This window comes from Pan troglodytes, chromosome 5 (assembly GCF_028858775.2).
Source record: "Pan troglodytes isolate AG18354 chromosome 5, NHGRI_mPanTro3-v2.0_pri, whole genome shotgun sequence".
Classification (NCBI taxonomy): Eukaryota; Metazoa; Chordata; class Mammalia; order Primates; family Hominidae; genus Pan; species Pan troglodytes.
Genome location: NC_072403.2, coordinates 141,239,751 through 141,265,202, shown reverse-complemented (window position 1 = coordinate 141,265,202; position 25,452 = coordinate 141,239,751). Strand labels below are relative to the sequence as shown.

Genomic DNA, 25,452 nt, shown 5'->3' with positions numbered 1-25,452 from the left:
ACTTTAAGTATATAAGTTTTGACTTTCAGTGAATTAACACATTTCAAAATCATATCAGAACATCATCTAGATATATTTTTAAAAATCATGTCTCATTACACAGTAATTAAGTTGAAGATTCACCCTGGTCAAAAATACCCACGAGAGACTTCATACAGAAGCCTATGACAAATGCACTATCACCTATGGGTAGTGGTGATAGATAGTGGTATCACTGCCAAAGCAAAATTCACAAAAATCAATCTCACCCAGGACAGGCTATTGATAATGTTACGAATGAATGCTAAATACTACATGATAGGGACTATCTGTCTGATTCAGTTTGGCTCTTTCTGTGTTTTATTAAATTACCATCTCCATCTCTTAGTCATCCTTCTTCTTATTCACTATTATCTTGTCCTTTGAGTATTTGACAAATAACTTCTCATTTATCCTAATATGTTGTACAATCTTCCTTTCATTCTCTATCTTGGATTTTCTTATTTTAACATCCTCTTACCTCTATTCTGCAATCTTTACAGTGTTCCTTTGTAAATGATGCCTTACACAGTATCTTGTATCTCTCTTGCCTTTGATTACCTTTTCTTTTATGTTGACATTCACTCAAATAGGTTTTTTTTTCCCATTTCTTTTTCTATTTTTTCTTGTTTTGTTTTTTAGAGTATTTATGTCTAGGCAGCATGCAATGCATTATACCATTAGGCATACGTTAATTTACTTCTGAACAATGTAGCTGTTACTTTCCTGCTTTAGCTCAAGCAGTTCTACTGTGCCTCTTAAAATCTGCACATAATTTTCTTGGTTGGATATGACCAGTGTGTTTCATTTTCTGCCTTCTTTATGTTAAAACTAGAATCTAATGAAGCAAACCTAACTACTGAATAGATAACATTGCTTAGATACTGTCTACCTTTGCATTTGTGGACTCATATGGTTTCCTGCTAAAATTAAATTTCAGATCAAATCATTTATATGATACTCTCAAAGGTCATCTTCCAATATTACCAGCTCCATATGTCTAAGTGGTAGTGAAGCACTCATCAGGCAAGCCGTAAGGACCAACAACACACAACGAAAGAAGGAGCAACCAGCTGACCCCGTGGAATGACAATGAGCCAGTTCCATGTGGAATTTCTTCCTAAATATTTCAAGTGCCAATTTTAAAAGTTCCAAACCAAAAAGATATGACTTGTTTTATATTATATATGTATCTTTTAAAAATATAAAAGGAGAAATAAAAAACACTGTTAGCAGTTGAAATCTTTTACCAACTATAAATAAAATCTTGTAAACTTATAATATTGGCACTTAAGTCATTTAAAAACTAGTTTCATCCTTTTGGAAATGCTTCATTTTCATTAAATTTGATATTCAATAGGCAATAAAATACAATGTAAGTGAAACTAAATTTTAATATTTTATACAGTTCAATCTACTACATAGCATTCTCCCCTTACAGAATATAAACAGTTAAGAGGTGTTTATCAATGAAAACAAAATATTCAACAATATAATTATAAATATATGCCTGATTTTAACACATTTTAAAGAATGCAAAATAAGTGTTTATTTTGGGTTTGTCTACATTTCCATCTTGTTGTTCAAATGCTTTTAAAATCATTCACAATTAATTAAACAAATATTGACTTAACACCTATTATGTCTATAATACTGGTGATACTCTGATAAGAAACAAAAAGGTTTCTTGCCCATTTGGAGTCTATAGTCTGGTGGACTATATAGTTATTTGTCAAGTGATCATGTAGATAAATTTATAACTACAAACTAGAGGAAAAATAGTAGTATAAGACAAGCACAGGAGGAATCTTGGAACCCCTGCGATGGCACAGAGGGCTTTCACGAGCTGAGATTTGAAAGGTAAATTGGAGTTAACAGAAATTAACAAAATGTAGGGAGAGGTAGATTACCTTTAAGGCAAAATAAATGTGTGGCAATGCTTTGTGGTGGGACAAAGTGGCTGGGGGACAGTATGGCTGGAGTGCAGATGGCCAGGGGCACAAGTGATGGGAGATGTGGCCAAGGGGAGAATTTTGGTCTTTATCCTACGAGCCTAAGGGAAGTCAAGGGAAGAGTTTGTAAGCACTGCGATGACGTATTCACATTTGGAATAGCAAACATTCATTCTGGCTACATTACGGAGAACAGATTTGGAGGAGAACAAGAGTAAAAGCAGACACCAGCTAAAAAACAAATGTGGTAATCCCAAACTACACAATATGAGACTGGATGAGAGTGGTGTAGTAGAGATGAATGCCATACACACAAGTGGAAGCCCAGTGTGTGGTAATGAATTGGATAAGCAGGAGCATCATGAGGAAGAAAGAGGCACCAAAGAAAATTTGTAGGTTTCTGGCTTATACCCTCAATCCATAGGGGTCCAGATGACCAGAACATGAGTAGTGGGGAGAGATGAGAGAGAAGCAGAGATTAGATCATGGTGGGAGAGCACTGTATGTCATCCTGAAAAAAGTGGAAAGCCATAGTACAATTTAAGGAAGAGAATGACATGATAGGATCTGTAATTTAGAATGTTCACTCTGCCATATAAATAACAACGGGTTAGAGTTGGATAAGGCTTATAAAGAGTCACCATAGAAAGAAACTGAATTTGATGAAGGATGAAAGAGGGAGTAGAGTGAAGGGCAACCTGCTAATTTCTCTTTGGGAGACTGGGCATATACTGGAGGATAAAACACTGAGATGTTCTAAATAGGAGAAATAATGGGCTTTAAGAGGAAATGATGAGTTTAGTTTGAGATGTCCAATCCACAGTAAGGCACATAGGACCAAAGCATGAGAATGAAGTCAGCCTTGAAAATATAGATTTATGAATTAACAGCTTGTACATGGCAATTGAAGACCAAAGAAAGAGTTACACAGTGAGGGGAAACATGGACTGAGGTCTAGTCGCCAAGGAACACCAACTTTGAAGGGATGATGAGAGGAAGAGCCTTAGAATGAAAGGTTGGAGAATTAAGAGAAAAACAGAGAGAGGACAGTATGTCAAGAAGGACGGAAAGATCAAAGCTGCAGAGATTTCAAGTAAAATTAATAAGTATCCAGTGGATTTAGTTACCAGATTGTCATTGGTTATCTTATAAAAACAGTTTCAGTAGTGGGCTGGGAGTGAAAATCCAGGCAGCAGTGGAGTGAGAAATAAATACGGACTTGTCTCCAAGTCTTTCAAAAATTTTGGCTCTGAAAAAAGAAAGGAGCTAAGGACAATAGCTATAGAGGTAAGTAGAGTCATCATCAAAAAGCATCTTAATATTTCACACATACTGTAGGGCAGTGTGAATATGTTAAACATGATTCTCATACGTGAGGAACTTGGGTTCTTCCAGTGAGTAAAATAAAATGGCAACAAATCAAAATGCATTGAAAGAGATAAATGATTATGTAATTTTTTACTTTATATTTATACATTAATTAAAATACATCAAAATACATTTTAAATAGGAGTTCTTGGGTGGAATAATGTCTTCTTTACCCAGGGATATTAGGGAATTAGATTCCTCCATTTAAAAACAATGAGTATAAAATATAAAAGCCCTTAAAGAAGAGAGGGCAGCTCCTACAGCAGTCATGCAGGATCAACCTTGACACGTGCTCTTAAATCTAAAGACTGTATCAAGTGACTGGTGAGCCAACCAAGCAGAGAAAAAGAAGCATAACAAAGATTGGCAGTACTGCTGGGTGTGGTGGCTCACGCCTGTAATCCTAGCACTTTGGGAGGCTGAGGCGGGTGGATCACCTGAGGTCAGGGGTTCAAGACCAGCCTGGCCAACATGATGAAACCCTGTCTCTACTTAAAAAAAAAAAAAAAAAAAAATTAGCTGGGCATGGTAGCAGGTGCCTGCAATCCCAGCTACTTGGGAGGCTGAAGCAGGAGAATTGCTTGAACCTAGGAGGTGGAGGTTGCAGTGAGCTGAGTTCACACCATTGTACTCCAGCCTGGACAACAAGGGTGAAACTCTGTTTAAAAAAAAAAAAAATGATTGGCAGTACCAATTAAGGCATTTTCCAGAGGGAAGAGAGTCTTAGCTATTAGGTAACTACAGGATCACAGTAATTCTTTATCAGTATAATCTGGGGAGTTCTTGAATATCCCAGTGGTCTGACTCTACCCCAGACCAACTGCATCACAACCTATGGGTGTGAGATAGGGCTCCTGGTATTTCCAATGTGCAGTCCTAGTCTAGAGCACTGTCTCCTCTAATGTAGTCATGGGTAATTGGAAGTTGTGGCCACTGCATTTCTCATTCCCTGGTAGCAACTGCAGGATCATTCATGACTCTGAGATACAGGCATTAGCGTGCTTAGCCTGATTTTGGATAATGAAACGATCTAACTCTCTAATTGTAATTCCATCTGTATTAATTCACCTTTTGATTGTCATGCAGCTTGACCACAGGGAAAGAGAGAATTGGTCATGTTGACTTGAATATTTATGGTCTGCATGGAAGACATATTTCTAATTATAAATATGGTAGGAAAAAAGTAATTAATGAGTATTTACATTTCCTCCCCCTTCTCAACCGATCAAAGTGATCTTTGCTTTCAGTAGTCCTATTTCTGCGCCTTTTATGTTACTGAATCTGAAGAATGGGCAGATAAAAACAGTATTAGAGTATGAAAAGGGCATAAAAGAGTAACTTTACAGTGGAAAAATCTGGCAAACACTATGTTAGTCAGGTGATCAGGGTCAATATCCACAGTAATAAGTCATATTGGTCACATGGGTTCTTGATGTGATGAAAATGGTACTTTACCTCTGAAGTCTTTCCCACAAAAACTCATAATTCCATTCTAATCATGAGAAAGATATGAGGCAAACCCCAATTGAGGGACAGCTTACCAAACACAGGAACCTGTCCAAACTGTCAAAGTCATCAGAAACACTATTACAGTATTTTTGACAGTGTTGTCACAGTCTAGAGGAACCCTAAGAAGACACAATGGCTAAATGTAATGTAGTATCCTGCATGGAATCCTGAAACAGTAAAAAAACATTCAGTAAACACTGAAAAAATATGAATATAGTCTTGGGTTAATGGTAATATTTCAATATTATTAGCTCATCAGTTATGACACATGTACCATGCTAATGTAAGATGTTAACAATGGGGAGACTGGGAATGGAGTATGTGAAGGCTCTTGGTACTCTCTTTGCAAGTTTTTTGAAATCTAAAACTACTGTAAAGTAAAAAGTTTATTTTAAAATAGTATTGGAATTAACTAAAAATGGATTATAGACCTAAGTGTAAAATGCAAAACTGTAACGCTCCTAGAAGATAGCATAGGAGAAAATCTAGATGACCGTGGATATGGCAATGAGTTTTTAGATACAACACCAAAGGCTCAACAAGGAGAAACCTAATTGATAAGCTGGGCTTCATTACAATTAAAAACTTCTGCTCTGTGAAAGACACTTCTCAAGAGAACAAGACAAGCCACAGAGAGGAAGCAAATAATGGCAAAAGACATATCTGATAAAGGACTATTACCCAAAATATACAAAAAAACTCTGAATTCGACAAAAAAACAACCCAATGAAAAAATGGAAAAAGACCTAAATAGACACCTTACCAAAGAAGATATACAGATGGCAAATAAGCATATGAAAAGATGTTCGACATCATATGTCATTAAGGAATTGCAAACTAAAACAAGAATGAGATACCATACACACTTATTAGAATGACAAAATCCAAACACTAAAAACACCAAATGCTACTGAGGATGTGGAGCAACAGAAACTCTCATTTATTGCCGGTGGGAATGCAAAATAGAAAAGACCATTTGGAATACATTTTGGTAATTTCTTTCAAAACTAAATATACTCTTACCATACCATCCAGCAATCATGCTCCTTTATATTCACCCAAATAGGTTGAAAACTTAAGTCCACACAAAAGTCTGCACAAAGATGTTTACAGCAACTTGATTCATGTTGCCAAAATTTGGAAGCAACCAAGATGTCCTTCAGTAGGGGAATGAATAAATAAACAGTGATATGTCTAAACAATGAAATATTATTCAACACTACAAAGAAATGAGCTATAAAGTCATGAAAAAATATGGAGAAACCTTAAGTGTATATTACCAAGGGAAAGAAGCTAATATGAAAAAGTACCACACTATATGATTCCAGCTATATATTCCAAAAAAGGCAAAACTATGGATGTAGTAAAAATATGAGTGGTTGCCAGGGGTCAAGGAGGAGGGAGGTATGAATAGGTGAAGCATAGAGGAGTTTTCAGGCAGTAAAACTTTTCTATATTTTACAACAACGGTGGACACATGTCATAATGCATTTTTCCAAACCCATAGAATGTACAATACCAAGAGGGAACCCTAATGTAAACTATGGACTTTGGGTGATGAGGAGGTGTCAACTTAGGTTTATCGACTATAATAAATGTACCATTCTGGTGGGGAAGGTTGTGGGGGCAGGGAGTAGATATGAGAACCCTCTGAACTTTACACTCAATTTTTCTTTGAACTTTAAGCTGTTCTAAAAAATAAAGTCTGTTTAAAAAACATAGCATGAGAGAATCTGCTGGAAAGGGTAAAGAGTATAGGTTGAGACATAATAAAGATCTGACACTCTTAATGAAATACTTCTTGTGGCCAGGTGCGGTGGCTCATGCCTGTAATCCCAGCATTTTGGGAGGCCAAGGCGGGCGAATCACAAGGTCAGGAGTTCAAGACCAGCCTGATCAACATGGTGAAACCCACCTCTACTAAAAATACAAAAAAAATTAGCCAGGTGTGGTGGCACACACCTGTAATCCCAGCTACTTGGGAGGCTGAGGCAGGAGAATCACTTGAACCCGGGAGGCGGAGGTTGCAGTGAGCCAAGGTCGCACCACTGCACTCCAGCCTCCACGACAGAGCAAGACTCTGTCTCAAAAAAAAAAAAAAAAAAAAAGAAATACTTCTTGTGTCTCTAACGTCAGATCATTAGACTATACTAAGCCAATGAGGGCAAGGACTGCGCAGTTCTGCTCACACCTCTATCCCCAGTGTCATAATTCCTAGAACATGAGAGACTCCCAAAAATTATTAGTTAAGTGAATGAATGAATGAATGAAATGCCATTTATTACATGAAATTTTTTCTAATTACCCCTAAGCAGATGAAATTATTCTATTATTAAATATTTCTCCAGAATTTCTTCCGACTTTATTTTATTTCATGTTTTATTATATACCTGCATGCAGTTGTCTAATATGGTCCTCCATACACTTAAATGCTGATGTACACACACACATACACACACAGACACATCTCAAAGTTCTTTGAAGACAGATTGAGCCTCATTCATATTTTTCATCTGTCAACACTTAGGCTTTGTATGTTATGAACATTTATGTGTGCTTGTTAAATTGATTTATTCTACCATGACCTGTTAGAAAATTCTTATTTATAACAAATATGAATTATTTCATATTAAGTTAATATGAGATAAATGCACTCAATTTAATCTAATGTCTACATACATTTGGCAAGAAACTCCGTCTTGTATCTGTACATTCTATATTGTTGCTATGAGATTCTGAAAAAGTGTTTAGTATGCTATTGTAACATCAGGGCCATTGTTTAGCATTATGTGCTCAGAAGCCTATTTGATTTTCCTGTGGATATTTTCCTAAACCGACAGCAGGCTATGTAGAAAAAGTACTGGGCCAGTGGGAATCTTGAGACTGGGTCCAGCTTAAGTCCCTGGGTTTAGCAAATTGTATGGCCATTGTTAATTCGTTTCACTGTCATGGCCCGAGGCAGCTCTTCTTTAAAATACAAAGTGGACTCGATAATCCCCAGGAACCTTCTAGCTCCAATACTCTTTATCATTTAAAGCTCTTAGATAATCAAATTAAATCCCTACTTTGCAGCCCCGTTTCTCGCTTCATGCATATTTCTGGCCACAAGATGGCGGGCTTTATGTTGTTTTCTTCATTCTCTAACGGCAAAAAGTTTTTAATACCATCGCAGTTTTGAAAATTTAAAATGTCCAATTCTTTAAAAAGCCTGATAAATGCAACATGGACTTTACATTCTGACTTTAAAAAGTGTCTTAAGTACTTTGGAGTCTCACAATAGAGAAGATTTCCTCTTTTGTGTGGAAAGACTGATTTACACTGTATTTCTACACTAATGCAAAAATTCCACGATGAGATGAAAGAGACCACAAGTATTTTCATTTGTTTTTCTTTCTCTTTACACAATCAAAGATAGTGCTTTTGGAAATCAGAACAGATACAAACTTTACCACAGAGGCTACTGAATAAAGTTCTCAAAATACACTGTCATTCTGGACTTTTTAGCCATTGACAATTTCCAGGTATCCCCAATTTTTCTGCGTGCTACTGATTTCTATGATTTGATTTGAAGCAGAAGTAGCAAGTCAGAATACATCTATTTTATATACCAAATTGGGAATTAGGAAGAAGATGATTTGCATTTCAGAACTTTGAAGTAATTTTCCTTCATTGACATAATCTATCTGCTTTCAGAAGATTCATAATTTTGCCAACTTACCCTGGTCAGCAGCTCATTCATTTCGGTCACGAGTGTATTCAGATTGCCCTCTGCCAGCTGAATAAGCCTCTCTGGGGCCCGCTGAGGTGAGAGCAAGTGCTGAAAAAGATTCCATCCCATAAACATTTTTAGTAAATGGCCTTGCAGTGATAGTGTTCAACAGAACAAATTTTTGTATATAAAAGGAACTTAGCCTTCTCACCTTCAAAGAAAAGATAAGGAAACTATTTCAACTGGGCACTTACACATTGAGTGTCATGCCAAATATTCAGGCAAATAATAAAAATTGCAGTGACTTATTGAGAAATTACTATGTGCCAGGCTTTTTATGTTTTGTTTTTTCATTTAATTTTCACAACAGCTCTATGGGGGGTAAGCATTATTCCATTTCATGAAAGAGCAAACTGTCTTGAAGACAGTTAAAAATGTGCACGAGATCACACAGTCAGTAAGGGGTAGAGTTAAGATAAACTCCTTGCCTGGCCCATTTAAGGCTCCCATTCCAATTAACAGAGACACAGATCACAGGTAAAAAAGAGAACGGCAGGCCTTAACATAGAGACCTGGCTAGGCGCTAACTAACTGGCCTGTCCTTGGTGTTGCTAGCAACTGGCCTAACAGCAGGGCCATATTTTTTTCCTATGGAACATAAATAATCTCACAGGACACTAACATTAGACAAGGTCACTCTGAACCAGTGATGAATGAAACAGAAAAAAAGAGACTACCCTGTAATGTCTAAGCGCAGACAAAACCATAGCGGGTTTTGTGTAGACCACAACACTACCCTAACCTCCCATTTCCTGGCTAATATGAATGAACACTGCCTCCTTATTAATCATAGCTTTATCCTCCCTCTGTTCTTCCTTCCCTCTAGATAGGATTCACAAAACACTCACAGAATTACTCCCACTTCCGAATAGCACCCAGTTGAGTGCTAACCTTAAGTTATCTAGCACAGCCTCAAATACTAGAAGTTATTCCTAACACCTTCTTATTGAGACAGCCCACAATTCCACCATGGTGTTCAGTGCCCCTTGTTGCAACAAGTTAATAAATCCCACTTTGTTCCATCACATGTGTGTCCTTGATGGTCTTTGGCTGAAGCTTGGGGAGCACTGATATAGTTAAAGAAATTGAGCAAAGAGGTGAAATAACTTAAGTTTTTATAATATCAAAAGGTGATCCTCAGTATACAAATGTCAAGTGAATGATGGAAGAAGAACAAAATAAAAAATCAAGAAAGACTAGAATTTAAGGATAATCCAGGTCTTCTGGACCAACATCGAGCCAGAAGTGGATGGGTCACTGAATCCTTTGGCTTAGAAGATGTTCACAAATCGGAGCCTCTTCTATAGGATCCTCTTTACTTCATCATCCATTGCTTAAGTATTAGTTTTAAAATGTTTTATGTTCAACTAAAATGTTTGCTTTTCTAGTTTAATTTATTTTTCTGTATTCTCTCCATATACAAGGAAAATAACTGATCAGCATTCTTTTCATTAAAACTCTTCACTTCCCTGAATACCAGGACCACAAGGTAAACTCAGGTTCCTCTGCCTGGCTTTCAAGGTTGTCCATCATATCACCCTGCCTCACTGAAGTCTCCAGCCTTATCTTTCACTAGCAGGTCTGACTTTTAATATCTGCCAGACAGATCTAATTCACACCACCGCCTCTGCTCACATGGCTCTGTTAAGCACAGCTGCCTTCTCCCTGTGTCCTCACATGGCAGAAGTCAGAATGTTTGTGTCCTTCTAATATCCATGTGTTGGCATCCTAGTTCCCAATGTGATGATATTAGGAGGTGGAGCCTTTGGGAAGTGATTGAGTCATGAGAATGTAGCCTTCATGATTGGGATTAGTGCCCTTATTAAAGAGACCCCAGAGAGCTAGCTATCCTTTTCCTCAGTATCCAGATATTAAATGAATTAAATGTGGGGTCATAGCAAGAAGTCACCCTCTGTGAGGAACAGGCCTTCACTAGACATTGAACATTGCTGGTACCTTGATCTTGGGCTTCCCAGCCTCAGAACTGTGAGAGATATATTTCTATTGTTTATAAGTTATGGTATTTGTCATAGCAGCTCCAATGGACTGTGACAGACTTTCAACATATAAATGTGGGGAGATGTAAATATTCAGACCATGACAACTTCTTTCCTATTTCTTGGAGTTTCTGTAAAAGCTATGTATGGTAATCCATTTAAGACTTCAGTCAATTGCCTAGCTTTTCAATAAATGTTAGTTATTCTTGTTATCATCATTATTGGTTTCTTCTTCTGGAAAATAGGGATAATAATACTTACCTTAAAGGTTATGGTCAGAATTAAAGAATATATTTCCTGAAAGAATATCTACCAATGCGTAGTGAATAAATCTTAGATGCCTTCCTCTAAAGCAACAAATACTTCTCTACTAAAATTGTGTCTACACTTCAAATTCCAACAGAAATTATACTCTCAGTAATGGTACATTCTCTGGTTACTCTGAATCTTACTGATTTCTCCAGTCTCTGTACTCTAACGTACTTTGAATGTTTGTAAAACACATGGTCATTATGTATTCTTGCTAATTGCTTGATTATTGTTTAATGATTATTTTTAAAGCACATAGAATCTACATTTCCTAAGGGTAGTGAAGATATTAAAAGAGTCATGAAATCCCCAGGGAACCAAGTGCAATGCTGAGGTATTCTATAATTTCTTAATAAATATCTGATAATTGACTGATAGTAAGTTGACCCCTTTCATCTTTTTTCATCAGGTGAAACAACCCCAATTTCCTTAATGTTTTCTCCTACCTCGTTAACTACCAAAAGCTTTAACCACAATTTAGAACAGTGTTTACCAAACTGGTGCTTGTTGAAGAACTTTTAAAGGTCTACTAGTTCTAGCTCTTTAGTACAAGATTCTAATCATGTGTTTTCATTTTGATGATAACCTTAAATATTAATGTAAGCATTTCTGGATCCCAGGCTAGGCACCTGAGAGATGAATATGGCCACCTAATCTCAGTGTCTACATTTGCCTGTGTGTTTGAGCCTATGGCAGACTGAGCACGTTAGTCACATAAACTTGCCAAGTGATGCTCACATTCATTTCAGGGCCCTTTGTAGGGGGCTCTCTGGTTCAAATGTGGTAAGGTAGGAGAAATGAGTTACCACATCACCTCTGGTGGAAGAACTGTGTGAAAATAGTCAATATCCTATTCTTGTTGCAAGCAGCAATTTCCATTCAGCCAAAATCATGTTACTTTATATTAATGTTTTTAATTTGAATTTTATTGGTTTTGTAAGGATTAATTTGTTTTAATTTTATAGAGCTATAAGTATAAAGAGTTTATACCTGATTTTATGTTTGCACATATTTAAGTGACATAATAAAACTGATTTAGGCCAGACACTGGGGGGTACATGAGACTCTTTTCCCTTAATAGAAATCTGTATATTATAGTTCTTCAGTTTGAAAAACACTGGTTAAGAAAGTCTCTGAATTTCCCTAACAGTTGTTTCCCTTGATTTGGGGCTGTGGGAAGAACATTTACCAATTACGGCCAATACCACTTGTGAAGCTTCTGTCACCTTGTCCCTGGCCCTTGCTTGTGACTGCACCAACCTACCTTTAGCTCCTGAGTCATATTTTCAAGACCATACAGCAGTTTATATGGCGCAGGCAGCGGACCAGTGAGGTTGATGCTCATGACCATCTGCTGCAGGCGAGCCAAGTCACCGAGAAGAAGGCCAGTGCACTCATCTCCACAAACTGTGAAAGAGAAGCGACAAAGAGTAGTTACTTCTGCTAAACATCCCAGGCAGATGTTCAAAGAATTCAGCTATGAAATATTTTATGGTCCAAGAATAATTCCATGGAAGATGAAACTACTCATCTCAGAATATTAATGCTATCAAATGGATGATGGTTGAGAAAAGATAAGAACAACAACAAAAGAACAGATATGCATGTCGCCCAGAACCTGAAATAGAGGCGATAATATAAACTGAGGGGCCAAAGAGGAGGAGCAAATAGATTTGGGGAGAAAAAGTGTATTGCACAAGTATTGAAGATTTCCTTTAAGGCATAGAATATAACATTAAAAATACCCCCTAAATCCCTACATGAGCAATCGACAGGAACCTGTCCACAGGGAATAAAACATGCTCCAGAGTCTAAATGTGTGGTGCTCCATTAGATTGCACTGGAGAAAGTCATAGTAATTTGACCGCCACATGCTTTATGTATTACACATTCAAAAAGTATATAAATTTTTAGCTTGGTATCTATTGAGTAGAATAATTAAAAAAAAAAAAAAAGTCTAAAGAAGGCCGGGTGCAGTGGCTCATGCCTGTAATCCCAGCACTTTGAGAGGCCGAGGTGGGTGGATCACCTGAGGTCAGGAGTTCAAGACCAGCCTGACCAACATGGTGAAACCCTGTCTCTATTAAAAATACAAAAATTAGCCAGGCGTGGTGGCAGGCCCCTGTAGTCTCAGCTACCCGGAAGGCTGAGGCAGGAGAATCACTTGAAACTGGCAGGCGGAGGTTGCAGTGAACCAAGGTTGCGCCATTGCACTCCAGCCTGGGCGACAGACTGAGACTCCACCTCAAAAAAAAAAAATAAAAAGTCAAAATAAAAATAACTTTTCTTTCTATAGTTTTTTAATGATAATATTTATTGACTTATTTATTTGCCAACTGTTCCTCTTTATCCCTTCAGTCTATTACCACCCATGATTAGATGCAGTCTCACAAATCCCTACTTTGATGATTAACCTCTTTCAGTCTTATAGATAAATAATTGCTAAAGGCTAGAAAAACTATATTCTTTAAGTAGCCAAGAATGCTAATATTCTACCAGATATGGTTTGGATCTGTGTCCCCATCCAAATCTCATATTGAAATGTCATCCCCAGTACTGGATATGGGGCCTCGTGGGAGGTATTGAATCACTGGAGTGGTTTTAATGGCTTAGCGCCACCCCCCTATTCCTGTTCTCATGACAGAGTTCTCATGAGACCTGGTTATTTAAAAGTGTGTGCCACCTCCAGCCCCCACTTCCTCCTGCTCTGGCTGTGTGAAGATGCCTGCTCCAGCTTTGCCTTCTGCCATGAGTGAAAGTTCCCTGAGGCCACCCCAGCCATGCTTCCTGTACAGCCTGATGGAACCATGAGCCAATTATACCTCTTTTCTTTACAAATTGCTGAGTCTCAGGCATTTCTTTATAGCAATACGAGAATGGACTAATACACTCACCATAATATTTTTGGCCATCAAAGAGGTACTATTCAAATTTGGTGGTAAGGGCCAGGATAGGTGGTAGAATTGGTAGAGAGACAAATGGATTGTTGACTCTTCATTATGGAATAGATCTCATAAATAGTAGTATAATTTCCAAAATTAACATATATTGATTCTTTTAGCAGATTTAAAAAACATGTATATTTTTAGTTTTGCATTGCAGAGTAATGAGGTGTATCTGCATGCCAAGGAGCAGGAACTACTGCATTTATAATATACTCTCATGTATACAGTTACAATTTCTTACATTCTGCAGATAGAGGTATCAATGCTATATACATGTTAGAATAGGGGAAAATACATAGCATGGAAAATACCGAGAATTGGAGCAGCTCTGGATCATGCCCAAACTTGGCAAGAATTCAATTAGGTCTCTAAACAGCAGTCCCCTGAGCTGCTTAATGGAGAGAAAACCATTAACTGGTGCTTGTAAACAAAGAGAAGGAGGACGGAGAGTGATTTTTTGATAGGACAGCAGCTAGAGGTGAGTTACAATATCACTTCACAGGGATTAAACTGCCCTGGCAGGGCTTTTAATAAATCAGCTTCTTGCAGGTGACACCTGCAGCTTCTTGCAGGTGACAACTGTAGAGCGTCACCTGCAGGGGCTTTGCAAGCTCCTGATGCTTCACAAGCTGAATGAACAAAGAGGCTTTGGAGGCAAGAGCAGAAGTCTGGAACTAGGGCTATATCTCTTACTCTTCTCCTAGCCAGAATGAAACCAAATTTGCACTGCATGGAAACCAAGTAAAAGGAAAAGATTATTTTGGCTTCATAGACCCGTTCAATGCAAACCTCAACAGACTTGTCCACATTAAACAATTACAGAAAACACAACACAGAACTCAATTAAGTGCCAAATTGACTGTGTCTAAACACCAAGATGCACAGTCTGGTTCTCAAGCTTTATTGGGCCTCAGAACCACCTGTAGGACTTTCGGAAATCCTAGAGGGCTGGTCCACACCCCCCAGTATTTCTGAATCAGGAGGTGATTTGATCACCTGGTTTCTCTTAGTCTCTGATTGAGAATGTGCTTTTCTAACAAGCTCCCAGGTGATACTGATACTGTTGGTCTGTGCACCACACTTTGAGTAGCAATCAGACCAACAGTTTTGGCACCACCTGGAAGCTTATTAGAAATGTATAATCGGGCTCTACCCCAGATCTAGGAAATCAGAATCTGCGTCCCACATTATCTCTGCACATTAGAATGTGACAACATTGGTGTGGATCAGTGGTTCTCACCTTTGGCTGCCCATTGGAATCGCATGAAGATTTATAAAATACAGATGCCTGGGCTCTTTCCCTCCTCACCACCACAGAATGTGATTTTTGATGGGTCTGTGGTAAGGTCTAAGCATCAGTATTTCTATTTTTATTTTTTTCTGAGACAAGGTCTTGCTCTGCCACCCATGCTGGAGTACAGTGGTGTGATCATGACTCACTGCGGCCTCAAACTCCTGGGCTAAAGTTATCCTCCTGCCTCAGCCTCCCAAGTGGTTGGGACTACAGGCACATGCCACCACATCCAGCTAGTTTTTTAATGTAGAGATGGGGTCTTGCTGTGTTGCGCTGGCTGATGTCAGACTCCCGGCCTCAAGTGATCCTCCCACCTCAGCTTCCCCAAGTGCTGGGATCATAGGCGTGAGCCACTGTATTTTTAAAATATTCCAGTAATTGAAAAACCATGTAGCCAAAGGATAAAACCACTGGACCAGGTGATTACAGGGATGCTCAATCTTCAAGGGAGCAAGGATTTGGAAGAGGTCCTTTTGCTCGCTGTCTTCTCTACCTAGAATTCTTCTCCCTTGGTCTTCTCCCACCTGGTTCCTGGGTGTTCAGGTCAAGTGCTCAAGTGTCACTTTTTCAGAGGGCAAGTCCCTGATGATTCTAAAATTACTGTTACCTGAAACTCCCCACCACCCCCAGCCCTATACCCTGCGCCAGTCACTACTGCATTTCCTTTGCTTTCTTAACACTCATGCCTGTTTGGGCTACATTATTACTTTATTTATTTATATATTCTTTCTTCCTCATTAAAGAAGGGACCTTAAACACCTTGGTTATGGTGCCTAGGAAAGGGTCTTGTACACGGTTAACATTCAGTAAATATTTGTGGGCTAGTATTTTTGTGAAAGAAGGGTATCAAAACATTTTGGACAAAGAGAATGGCAGGGGTTAATGTTTGAGCATGGCATGTGCCCAAGTACATGAAATGGTGAGATCAGGGAGGTAGAATGTTAGGAGAGAAGAGAGAGGGGAAGAGGGAAGAGGTTGGGGTTGGCCGGAAGAAAACTTCTGAATGTGAGAACAAGATAGAAAACCTCACAGATGTGTGAGGAACAGGAGAATACATTAAAAACAATGGTTTAGAGAGAGAAAGAGAACTATCTTGTGATTGCAGAGGCAGAGACTGTTCGATCAACAAGAATTACTATTCAGATACCTGCCTGAAGGATTTCAGTTTTGACTCAGGAAAGGGATGCTGTAATGGAGAGATGGAGGGGAAGAAAATCAGCACAAAACTTTAGGAGGAAAGAAACAACACCATGACTGACAGATCAAAGCGATGCTCATTTCTGGGGAGAATTAAAAATGGTTACTACTGGCTGGGTGTGGTGGCTCAGGCCTGTAATCCAAGCAGTATGGGAGGCTTGAGATGGGCAGATCACTTGAGGTGAGAAGTTTGAGACCAGCCTGGCCAACATGGTGAAACCCCATCTCTACTAAAAATACAAAAATTAGCCAGGTGTGGTGGCATGTGCCTCTAGTCCCAGCTACTCGGGAGGCTGAGGGAGGAGTATCACTTGAACCCAGGAGGTAGAGGCTGCAGTGAGCCTAGATCATGCCACTGCACTTCAGCCTGGGAAACAGAGTGAGACTCCATCTCAAAAAAAAAAAAAAAAAAAAAAAAAAAGGTTACTGTTAATACTTCTTTGCCGCACCTCCCATTAAGATGTGAATCTGGGTTAGCTTTGCAACATACTCTGACCAACAGAATGTGGCAGAGCAACATATTGAAATTTGCACTTTCTGCTTTCACACTCTTGGACCCCTGCTGCCTTCAGAACAATCCCAGGTTAGCCTCCTTGAGGAAGGGAGGCAACGTGAGAGAGGAAAGGGCAGTTGAGGCCCCAATTTGGGCTTGAGGCCATCTGGGAGCCCCTAGGCGTGACAGTGGAAGATCTGTCCAACTGAGCTCAGCCCAAATTGCCAACCTACAGAATCATGAGAGTGTATGCACTTGTTGTTTTAAGCTACTAAACTTTGGAATGTATAACTGATACAATCGATAACTGACACACTTTTTCAAGTTTTGCACATGTGATTCAGATCAGAGACTTTCAGTCTGCAATTCATAGGTTAAAAACAGCAGTAGTAACAATTATAATTTTATTAGGAATTATGAAGAATAGAAAGGTTCTTCTCCCACTGAGCCCAAGTACATCATTGTTTTAAAAGTTCCATTTGACCTCTAGTGAAGATGTATTTTGGGCAGATGTTCCTAGGATGCAAGCAAGCAATTTGCTCTTTTTTCACCTCCAAGATCTTGAAAGATACTTGGTAATGATAATAGGATGTTTCACCATGCTTTTTAGGGCAGTGTGTGCCTTTGATAGCAAACATTAAATTATTCTTTAATTTATTTAATAATATATAACCTACCTATTTCCAAGAAGGAATTGAATCAGTTTGTTGATAACAGGATGGCTAGATACTCCTTACTAGATGGTTCCAGAAATTTCCAAGGAAAGTACCTATCGTTTTCTCAGTTTTTACTTCATACAAGAATAAATCAGGGACCAGAATGCAGAACTAGAGCTGATGTACTGTAATATGCTACGGTGTACTAGAATGCCAAGAGGCATGATGAATACTGATTTTTCTCTCATTTATTCTATCCCCTGCCCATCTGTTTTGGTTCCTCATCTTCAGCTGTTGAAATGAAAATGTATTTAATTGCTCTTTCAAGGGCTCATACATTCCATTTTATGTTTCTGTGTCCAAAGGTTTATTATTATCCCATGTCTTATGGTATCTGTATTTGCTTTTTGGGGAACAAAGTACAAGCACATTTCCATAAGTGAAAGGTAAGTTTTATAGTACGCTCCAAGTAATATACTAACATCTGTCTGAATGGGTCAGAGAGACTTATGAATATGACAGCCATGGGGATTTTTTCAAAGCTTCTGTACAAGTCTAGCTCATGAAGTTATAAGGTAAACACATGGGGAAAGTGCCCTTTACATAATGGTTTGCTATTTTATTCTGACACAAAATATTTCACTTACACCAGAAGCTACTTTTATTTGCCCTCAAAAAGTCCAAAGTGTCTGGCAACAAACATTGGAAATGGAATGCAAATTAAAACCAAATGTAATTTACTATCATAGGGAAAATCTGAAGAGTGTGTAGAGACATGGAATATTCACATTCTGTAAACAACTGTTCTTTGATAAAGTGCAGTAATGGCTCAGTGTAAATTAACACCTATCTTACAATCAGGACCTCAAAGAACCTTTCCAAACCATTCTCCAAATTCAGCAATACTAATAAGGTTACAAAGTGAAATCCTGCCTAAAATGCACAGGAGCAAAAGCAAATATTTCAAGACCATGATTATATTTTACATGACTAAATGTTTCTGAGGCTTTGTCTATAAAAGTGTCAGGATAAATTTGTGTCTAATATTAACAAACACAGTACTAAATTCAGATTGTTATGGCTGGGCACATGTAAGGGGCAAATCATGCAGCCAGTATTACAGATCTTTCTGTTAGCAATTAGCACAAAATACTGCATTTCTACCAGGATTCCCCATGCATAATAACTACTGGCTTACTGTCACAAAAAAAATCACACACTGCATCCAAACCAAAGAAGCTGAAGCTAAAATGAGGACACTGAGTATTTTTGAAAGGGCGAAAGCTATTAACCAATTTTAGGTAGCAATACATAAATTCTCTGCTCTAATCAAATAGGAATAAAATGAGTAAATACACATTTTTAACAGAAGATAAAATTATGTGTTAATGTGTGTATGTTAAATTAACTCTCCTAGATGAGTGCCATTGACGGTTCCCTGGATCTGAATTTTCTATTTCTCACTTCCCTTTTTCCCCTTCAAAAAGAAACTTTTACATTAGCATATATTTAGGGCTTATTAAGATGTATTTAGTCATTCTATTTTAAAATAAATATCTTCTCAAATAAAAATTTGATTCCAGAGTCATTAAGAAGACCTTTTAGCCTGTCATTTCTTTGAATAGAGAGGAAAGCTGTAGACTTCAACTGAGACTGATGAATTTGTTGACATGCCAAGTAACGATATTTATGTTTTATATATATGTTTTATGATATGTGTTTTATATGTATATGTTTTATATATATGTTTTTTATATATTAAATATTGATATATGTGTTTTATATATATTAAATAAAATTCTATATATAATACATAGGAAAACAAGTTCAATGTGGTTCAAAGATGGTGTAACCCTTCAAAACACATGGAAACTTTGAAAGTACTATAAATAATAATGGGATAATAGTTTTTATCTACCCAACAGTCACTACATGACTGGCAATGTATTATACTTTGCCATCATTATCTCACTTAATATTTAAAGCAATTCTATGAGGTAAGTACCATTCATATCCTCATTTTACAGATGAGAAAAATAGTCACAACCAAAGTGTTTATGAATCTATAAATAATGCATGTGAAGGGCTTAAAGACAGGAGAAATGTAAGGTGGCCATAAAAGTGGTTTTCAGTGACTTGAAGGCCTAGAATTAGAGATAATAACAGGAAACTGAAAGTCAGCCTAAACTAAAGAAAATATTTCATCAGAAACTGATGCGTTGCACAAAACATCAGGTCTTTGGGGAAAAAAATGGTCACATAATAACAATGATGATAAAAATGCCTAGAATTTATTGAGCACCTATTATGCTTAGATACTTCACATACATGTATGCAGCATTTTACATCCATTTTACAGAGGATGAAAATGAGGTTTAGGAAATTAAATAATGTTGCACAAATTGCAAGCTAGGTTTCAAACCTTCTGTAGCCACTTCATAACACCATGCTTCCTTGCATTAGGATGCTGTCTGTTTTGTGGATGTCACAGAAAAAGAGAAGGCTAGGCTAGTTTACTTATTTCTTCCAACTTTAAGATTATGTGATTTTAGTTTGTCTTTCAAGGTCAATAAAACCTCCTGAGCCTTGCCAGAGTAGAAATTGCAATCAAAGTAGAGTTTAGTTTACTCTTCAAATAAAACTTGCTGAAAACAAAGGCAACAGTGATCAGCTGTCTCTATACGATAATTCAACTGTGCAACTCCTTAATCAGCTAGCAGAACAGCTTCCTCAATAATATACAAACCACTGAGACTGATCTCTGACAACTAGGAAAATCATCTAGAATCACGGTGATAGTTGCCATTCCACACATTGTTAGCCTGGCCCAATGCTAAGGTTGACAACAAGAAACTCAAATATCTTTTACTAACAAAACAAATGAGTAGAAGGTGCAAACAAGGTGAACAGAAGATGTTTTATAGATTGCCTAACACCTGGATGTGAACAACATGACACAGCTTAGACTATAGAAAACTATGACATACTTACTGTCCTTTCAAATAAGAACTTACTTGAGCAGTGAGTACGAGCAGAGAGAGGATGACATTTAGGGGGTACAACAAGCAAAGTGTTAGATCAGTAATCAGCATCTGGAGATCAACTGATGTTTATCATCATTTTTCAGAATAGTAAGTCCTGTTTTCATCACAGTGATAACCACATTCTATTTTGTTTCTGCTCCCATATATAGGGGGCAATCACTGCCATTATTAATCATTTTTGATTATAAATGTACAATAGTGTTCTAGTGATAATATATAAAGGTCTCTGCATTATTGTGATCAGATCTTTGGTGGCAACTGGCTATTAAAAACAACAATGTTGATTATATCTCTGTAGATCAAGATAGGATAAAACTTCAGACTTCCGGTTTCACCAAGTGGTTGGAAGTTGCCAATTTTACAGAGTTAAGGAAAATTACCACATTTAGCTAGGCTTATCTCAGGTTGCAAGTAGAAAACATAGTTCATGATCACTTTTGCAAATTGGCAAGCAAAGTGTATGTTTTATTTTAAATAAATATATGTTAGAATTTAAGTAAATTGTGACTATAAATAATAAAAGCTGATATATCCCAAAAACCCCACTATGCAGTGACTAAAAATAGGCAACACCAATTTGATATTTATAAAATGCTATTTCAGGCAAGTTTTATGAAGTAATATCTTGCCAACAGATAATAATTTTAATTTCTGTTCTCTAGGAGAGTAATACATTTTACTATGCCACTCATAATCTATTTTAAACATCACATGGGTTATTCTGTGTTAATGATACGAGTTTACAGAAAATAGGATATGAACAAATCCAAGTTTTGTGTTTCAAAATACTAAACTTTACTGTTAAGCAAATAATGGCTTCTTTGTTCATTTTTAAGTTTCTTGAAGGCAGGTTAGTTGTTCTCATTTTATAAAATGACATGTGAACTATGAATGACAGTTGAAAGAGGAGGATGGATTTGTATTAACTTATCAAGAAGAAATCTTAATTTGGGAAATTAATAAAATATCTCTTCAAAACTCACCAACATACATAACATTGTAAAGCTGTCCCAAATAATTCCTTTTAGAAAAAAAGAGGCTGTGAAGTTAATCTGGGCACCCAGCTAGTATCTTTTCTTCTGCATAGAAGACAGTCTCTACTTGACAATCTCTGATGAAAAGGAATCTACCATAAATGCCATAATGTTTTAAATCTTAGAAGAGTCTCAATGATTAGCAGAAAATAAATGTCATTACTGAGATTACATACACTTAAAATTTCTCATTTTGTAATTTTAGCTCATTTTATATTTATTTTTAATTGAGGTAGAATGGGCTCTAAACATGGAAGCAGTAAATGAATAAAAGGCTGAATTTATTAATGTTGAATATATTGGCTAAACCACGTTTGCTTTCTCTGTTTATCAGTAGCCAGCATAGAGGTTAAGAAAATAAGATTTGTAAGACTGACCCATGCTCAAATCATGGATCTACTGAAAAGTCACTGAGAAAATGACTTAACCTACCTAAATTCAGTTCTCTTATCACACAGTGGGGATGATAAGGAATGGGAATGTTACAAGAATGAAAAGAACCACGTGTAAAATGCTTAATATAGTGCCTGGCAAATGGTAAGTTCTCAGTCAAGGTGAGCCTTTAAATAAAATTACTATTATGATGAACCCTGTGTGGTAAAAGGGACTTTAGAGAATGCCTGGAATTTGAAGGTGAATAAATTGCTTAGTTATGCTCAGGAACTGACTCTGCATGGTGGGGCTGAATTTAGGTCACTAACTATGAGAGACTGTGATGTCTAAATAGGTTCCTAACGTGGACACAGATTATTTGTATAAATTCTTCATGATAGTAGTGAAAATCCACATATAAAAGGCCTGTGTGCTGCAAAAAATTCCATTTTGGATCCAGTAAAATCCAGGGGTCACTGGCAACTGTCCCCGGAAGCTATAAGTATCTTTTAGAGACCAAGGTGTCCGAGGGAAGTCCTTTCACAGTTCCTGCATTGGCTTTGTTTTGCCTGATCTCTTCAGCAGAATTTTATATACTTTGAGAAATAAGAGCCTAAACTAAATTTACAGTGAATGTATAGATTCCTTTCACCAATATGCAAATTACCTGAGATCACACAATGATCAGGCTTAGGTCATTTATCATGCATTTCTGTCTCTCTTTCTTTTCTTTTCTGTTTTTGAAATACACAAATCCATGATGTGGATCAGTCTAAATTATATTTCCCAGGGAAGTAACTAAAGGAAGCAAAATTAACTCTTGTACAATACATGCTACTAAACTGAGTGTTTACTTATTCTAAGCAATAGGAGAAAGTTTATTTCCTGTAGTCAGTACTATACTAACAACAAGCACTGCAGACATTTCTCTTACTACATCTAAATTCTCTTGCTAGAGCCAAGCTACCTCCCTTACTCTCACCCCCAGGCCTTATGCAATTCCACCATGATTACATGTGCTAAAACAGGTCCTGCAGATCAAACACGCCAGTTGAATCCATTTTTTGGTCTCTTGCACTAATTTAGCTTAAGGATACAGAAATATATTAAAAGGAGAATTGAGAATAAGTCAGAATTACATCCTCACTTGTGTCTTATTTTATCTGATTTCAAAACTAGGAGTAGAAGTAGAAACCGAATCCTGGGAAAGGCCAAGATCATAGAATCATGGCATATTTTTCCATAACGGGAGAAATTTTAGAAGAAGAGAAAAGATGAAAAGTCTAAAGATACTCTGTGTAACAATTCTTAGAGTTAGTTTAGTGAAAGGTGAAGAGAAAACATTCCTAGAATAAGTGGAAATCACTAATGCTTAAGAGCAGTATATGGAAAATCTATACAGCATAATTATAAGATAATTAACGGTGCTTTAGAAAAAGAGTCTAGATATCAAAAACAATCCTATAATTTAATATTTTTTTCTGGAATAAAAACTGCTATTCTTTTAAAAAGAATATAAACACTTCCAGTCCAGCAGCTGAACTAATTACCATGTATAACCCCTGTAAATACATTTCCTTGTGGGGCAAGAATAAAGCAAATAAGAATTATAAAACTGGTGTAGCTTTGTAACTGGAGGATTGGCCCTTTTGTTAATATCACATGGGACAAGTGGAGATTAGAAACCCACATATGTGATAGGGAAAAGATGAATTACGATTTCTAATGATAAATGTATTCAAAATGTTAAAAAAGTATTGATCATCAACAATAAATGAAAAAGCCATTGTTGTTGATGGGCAGAATGCCAATTCTCTTTAAAAGAAATGTTCCCCAAATAATCCCATTATATTATCTACCCCAGATTTTAATGTGCTATCGTTTAATTTTTGTGCTTAACATTAATATGATCTTTTTATTTCAAGTTTGCTTCTGGATAATTAATAAAAGTGATGATTAATAATTCAAGGACTGTTTACATTAAGAATATCTATATATTATCTAGTTAATTATGTGCATGTTAATAATTTATTTGACTTGAAAGCAATATTATAAAATACTTTGATAGTCTACTTCTTTAATTATCATTAAAATATATCATTATACTTGGGAAGAATTAGTGTGTATATACTATCAACTAAATATGACAATATAAATGTATTTGACAGTACATTTAATCTCTCCCCTCTCACCTACCTTCACATTTATTTTCAGTGTAATACATTTTCATTAAAGATGGTTAAAATACAAAGAAAAAATGATTTTAAAATCTATTTTCCCAAATAACACCCAGTCTTAACTTTTTGGTGTATTTTTTAATCCAGCTTTAGCTTCTGAGGTTAACTCTTATAAAACTAGAACATAAACAAAAATTCTTCTATTTAAGATACTATTAAGATTTAGACTCAAACAATATGCTAAAACAAGAAATGTTGACATGCACAAATACTATTAAAATAGGTAAATGTTGAAATAGAAGGTGCTAAAATAAATTTCCTTGAGGAAAAGAATACTATAGAAGAGCACTCCTTCCTTAAATTTATAAATAACCTATTTTGGATTTGAATGTATGCAAGATCCAAGAATTATATTTAGCTACTGATTTCAATGTACTTTCAATATGGCACTAGCGAATCCAGAATCAGTAAGAAAAAAGAGAGACAGCAAGAGAGCAAACTGCTCTCCACTTACTGTACATGAGTAAAAATACTTGACTTCATTGTTACTGCTTACGGGTTTTGTAGTTCAAGAGAAAATTATGAAGCAGTATGCCCATGGATTTTCATAAAAGCTGGGAAAAGAAACGTCAGTTGTCATTCAAGGCTTAAAATATCTGTCCAGTTGATTACAAATTCAGGAGGATTCTTAATTTTTTAATATACTCAGATCTTTAATCTGTCACAAAGGCAATGCCAACTTGAGGCAAAACTGGAAACCCTGAGATGGACGAATCAAATAAAATGCCTCCAGGAGCTCCACTGTAGGTCTTTCAATGAACTGACTAAAGCACACTGAGGATTTTCTCAGCTGTTCTCGGCTCAGCAGGATGGACACGCAATCAGCAGGTGAACAGCAGAAGGTGGATAGATAGCGTCAGAAAGAATGAAGAGTATAACTAACTATTGCAAAAAAAAAAAAAAAAAAAAAAAAGGCGGGCAGGGAGAGTCACTCTTTCTCATTGGAAATGAGACAGAACTGGAATCAAGGCCTCCAAAACTAACAGCAAAGTTAGTATACATACAAACACACTCCCAGCCCTCGCGTGCATGCCAGTGCTTGCAGCCGTCACACTTCCTTCCCGTGGCTCCAGGTCGGCACGTGCAGAATCCTGTGACAGGGTCACAGGGCACAGGCAGTGAGCCATAGGGATCACACTCACATTCTTGGCAGGAGCCTCCAGGGCTGCCTGGACTGCCAGTATAGCCAGGGGCACACCTGAATTGAAACAGTGACAAAGCAAAAGAGGTTAATAGCAAGTCATGTCTCCACATTGTT

At 37.1% G+C, this 25,452-nt stretch overlaps 1 protein-coding gene across 5 annotated transcripts in view; it reads right to left on the bottom strand.

The window, feature by feature from the left end:
* The window catches only part of LAMA2 (laminin subunit alpha 2), a 634,923-nt gene that overhangs the window by 144,202 nt on the left and 465,269 nt on the right, over positions 1–25,452 (bottom strand). For all 5 annotated transcript variants that reach the window (XM_016956287.4, XM_054686299.2, XM_054686300.2 and 2 more), the window contains 3 exons: positions 25,199–25,392; positions 12,187–12,329; positions 8,566–8,664 (listed from right to left, as the gene is read on the bottom strand). In XM_016956287.4, the coding sequence (XP_016811776.1) occupies positions 8,566–8,664; positions 12,187–12,329; positions 25,199–25,392 (436 nt within the window). The remainder of the gene's footprint in view (positions 1–8,565; positions 8,665–12,186; positions 12,330–25,198; positions 25,393–25,452) is intronic.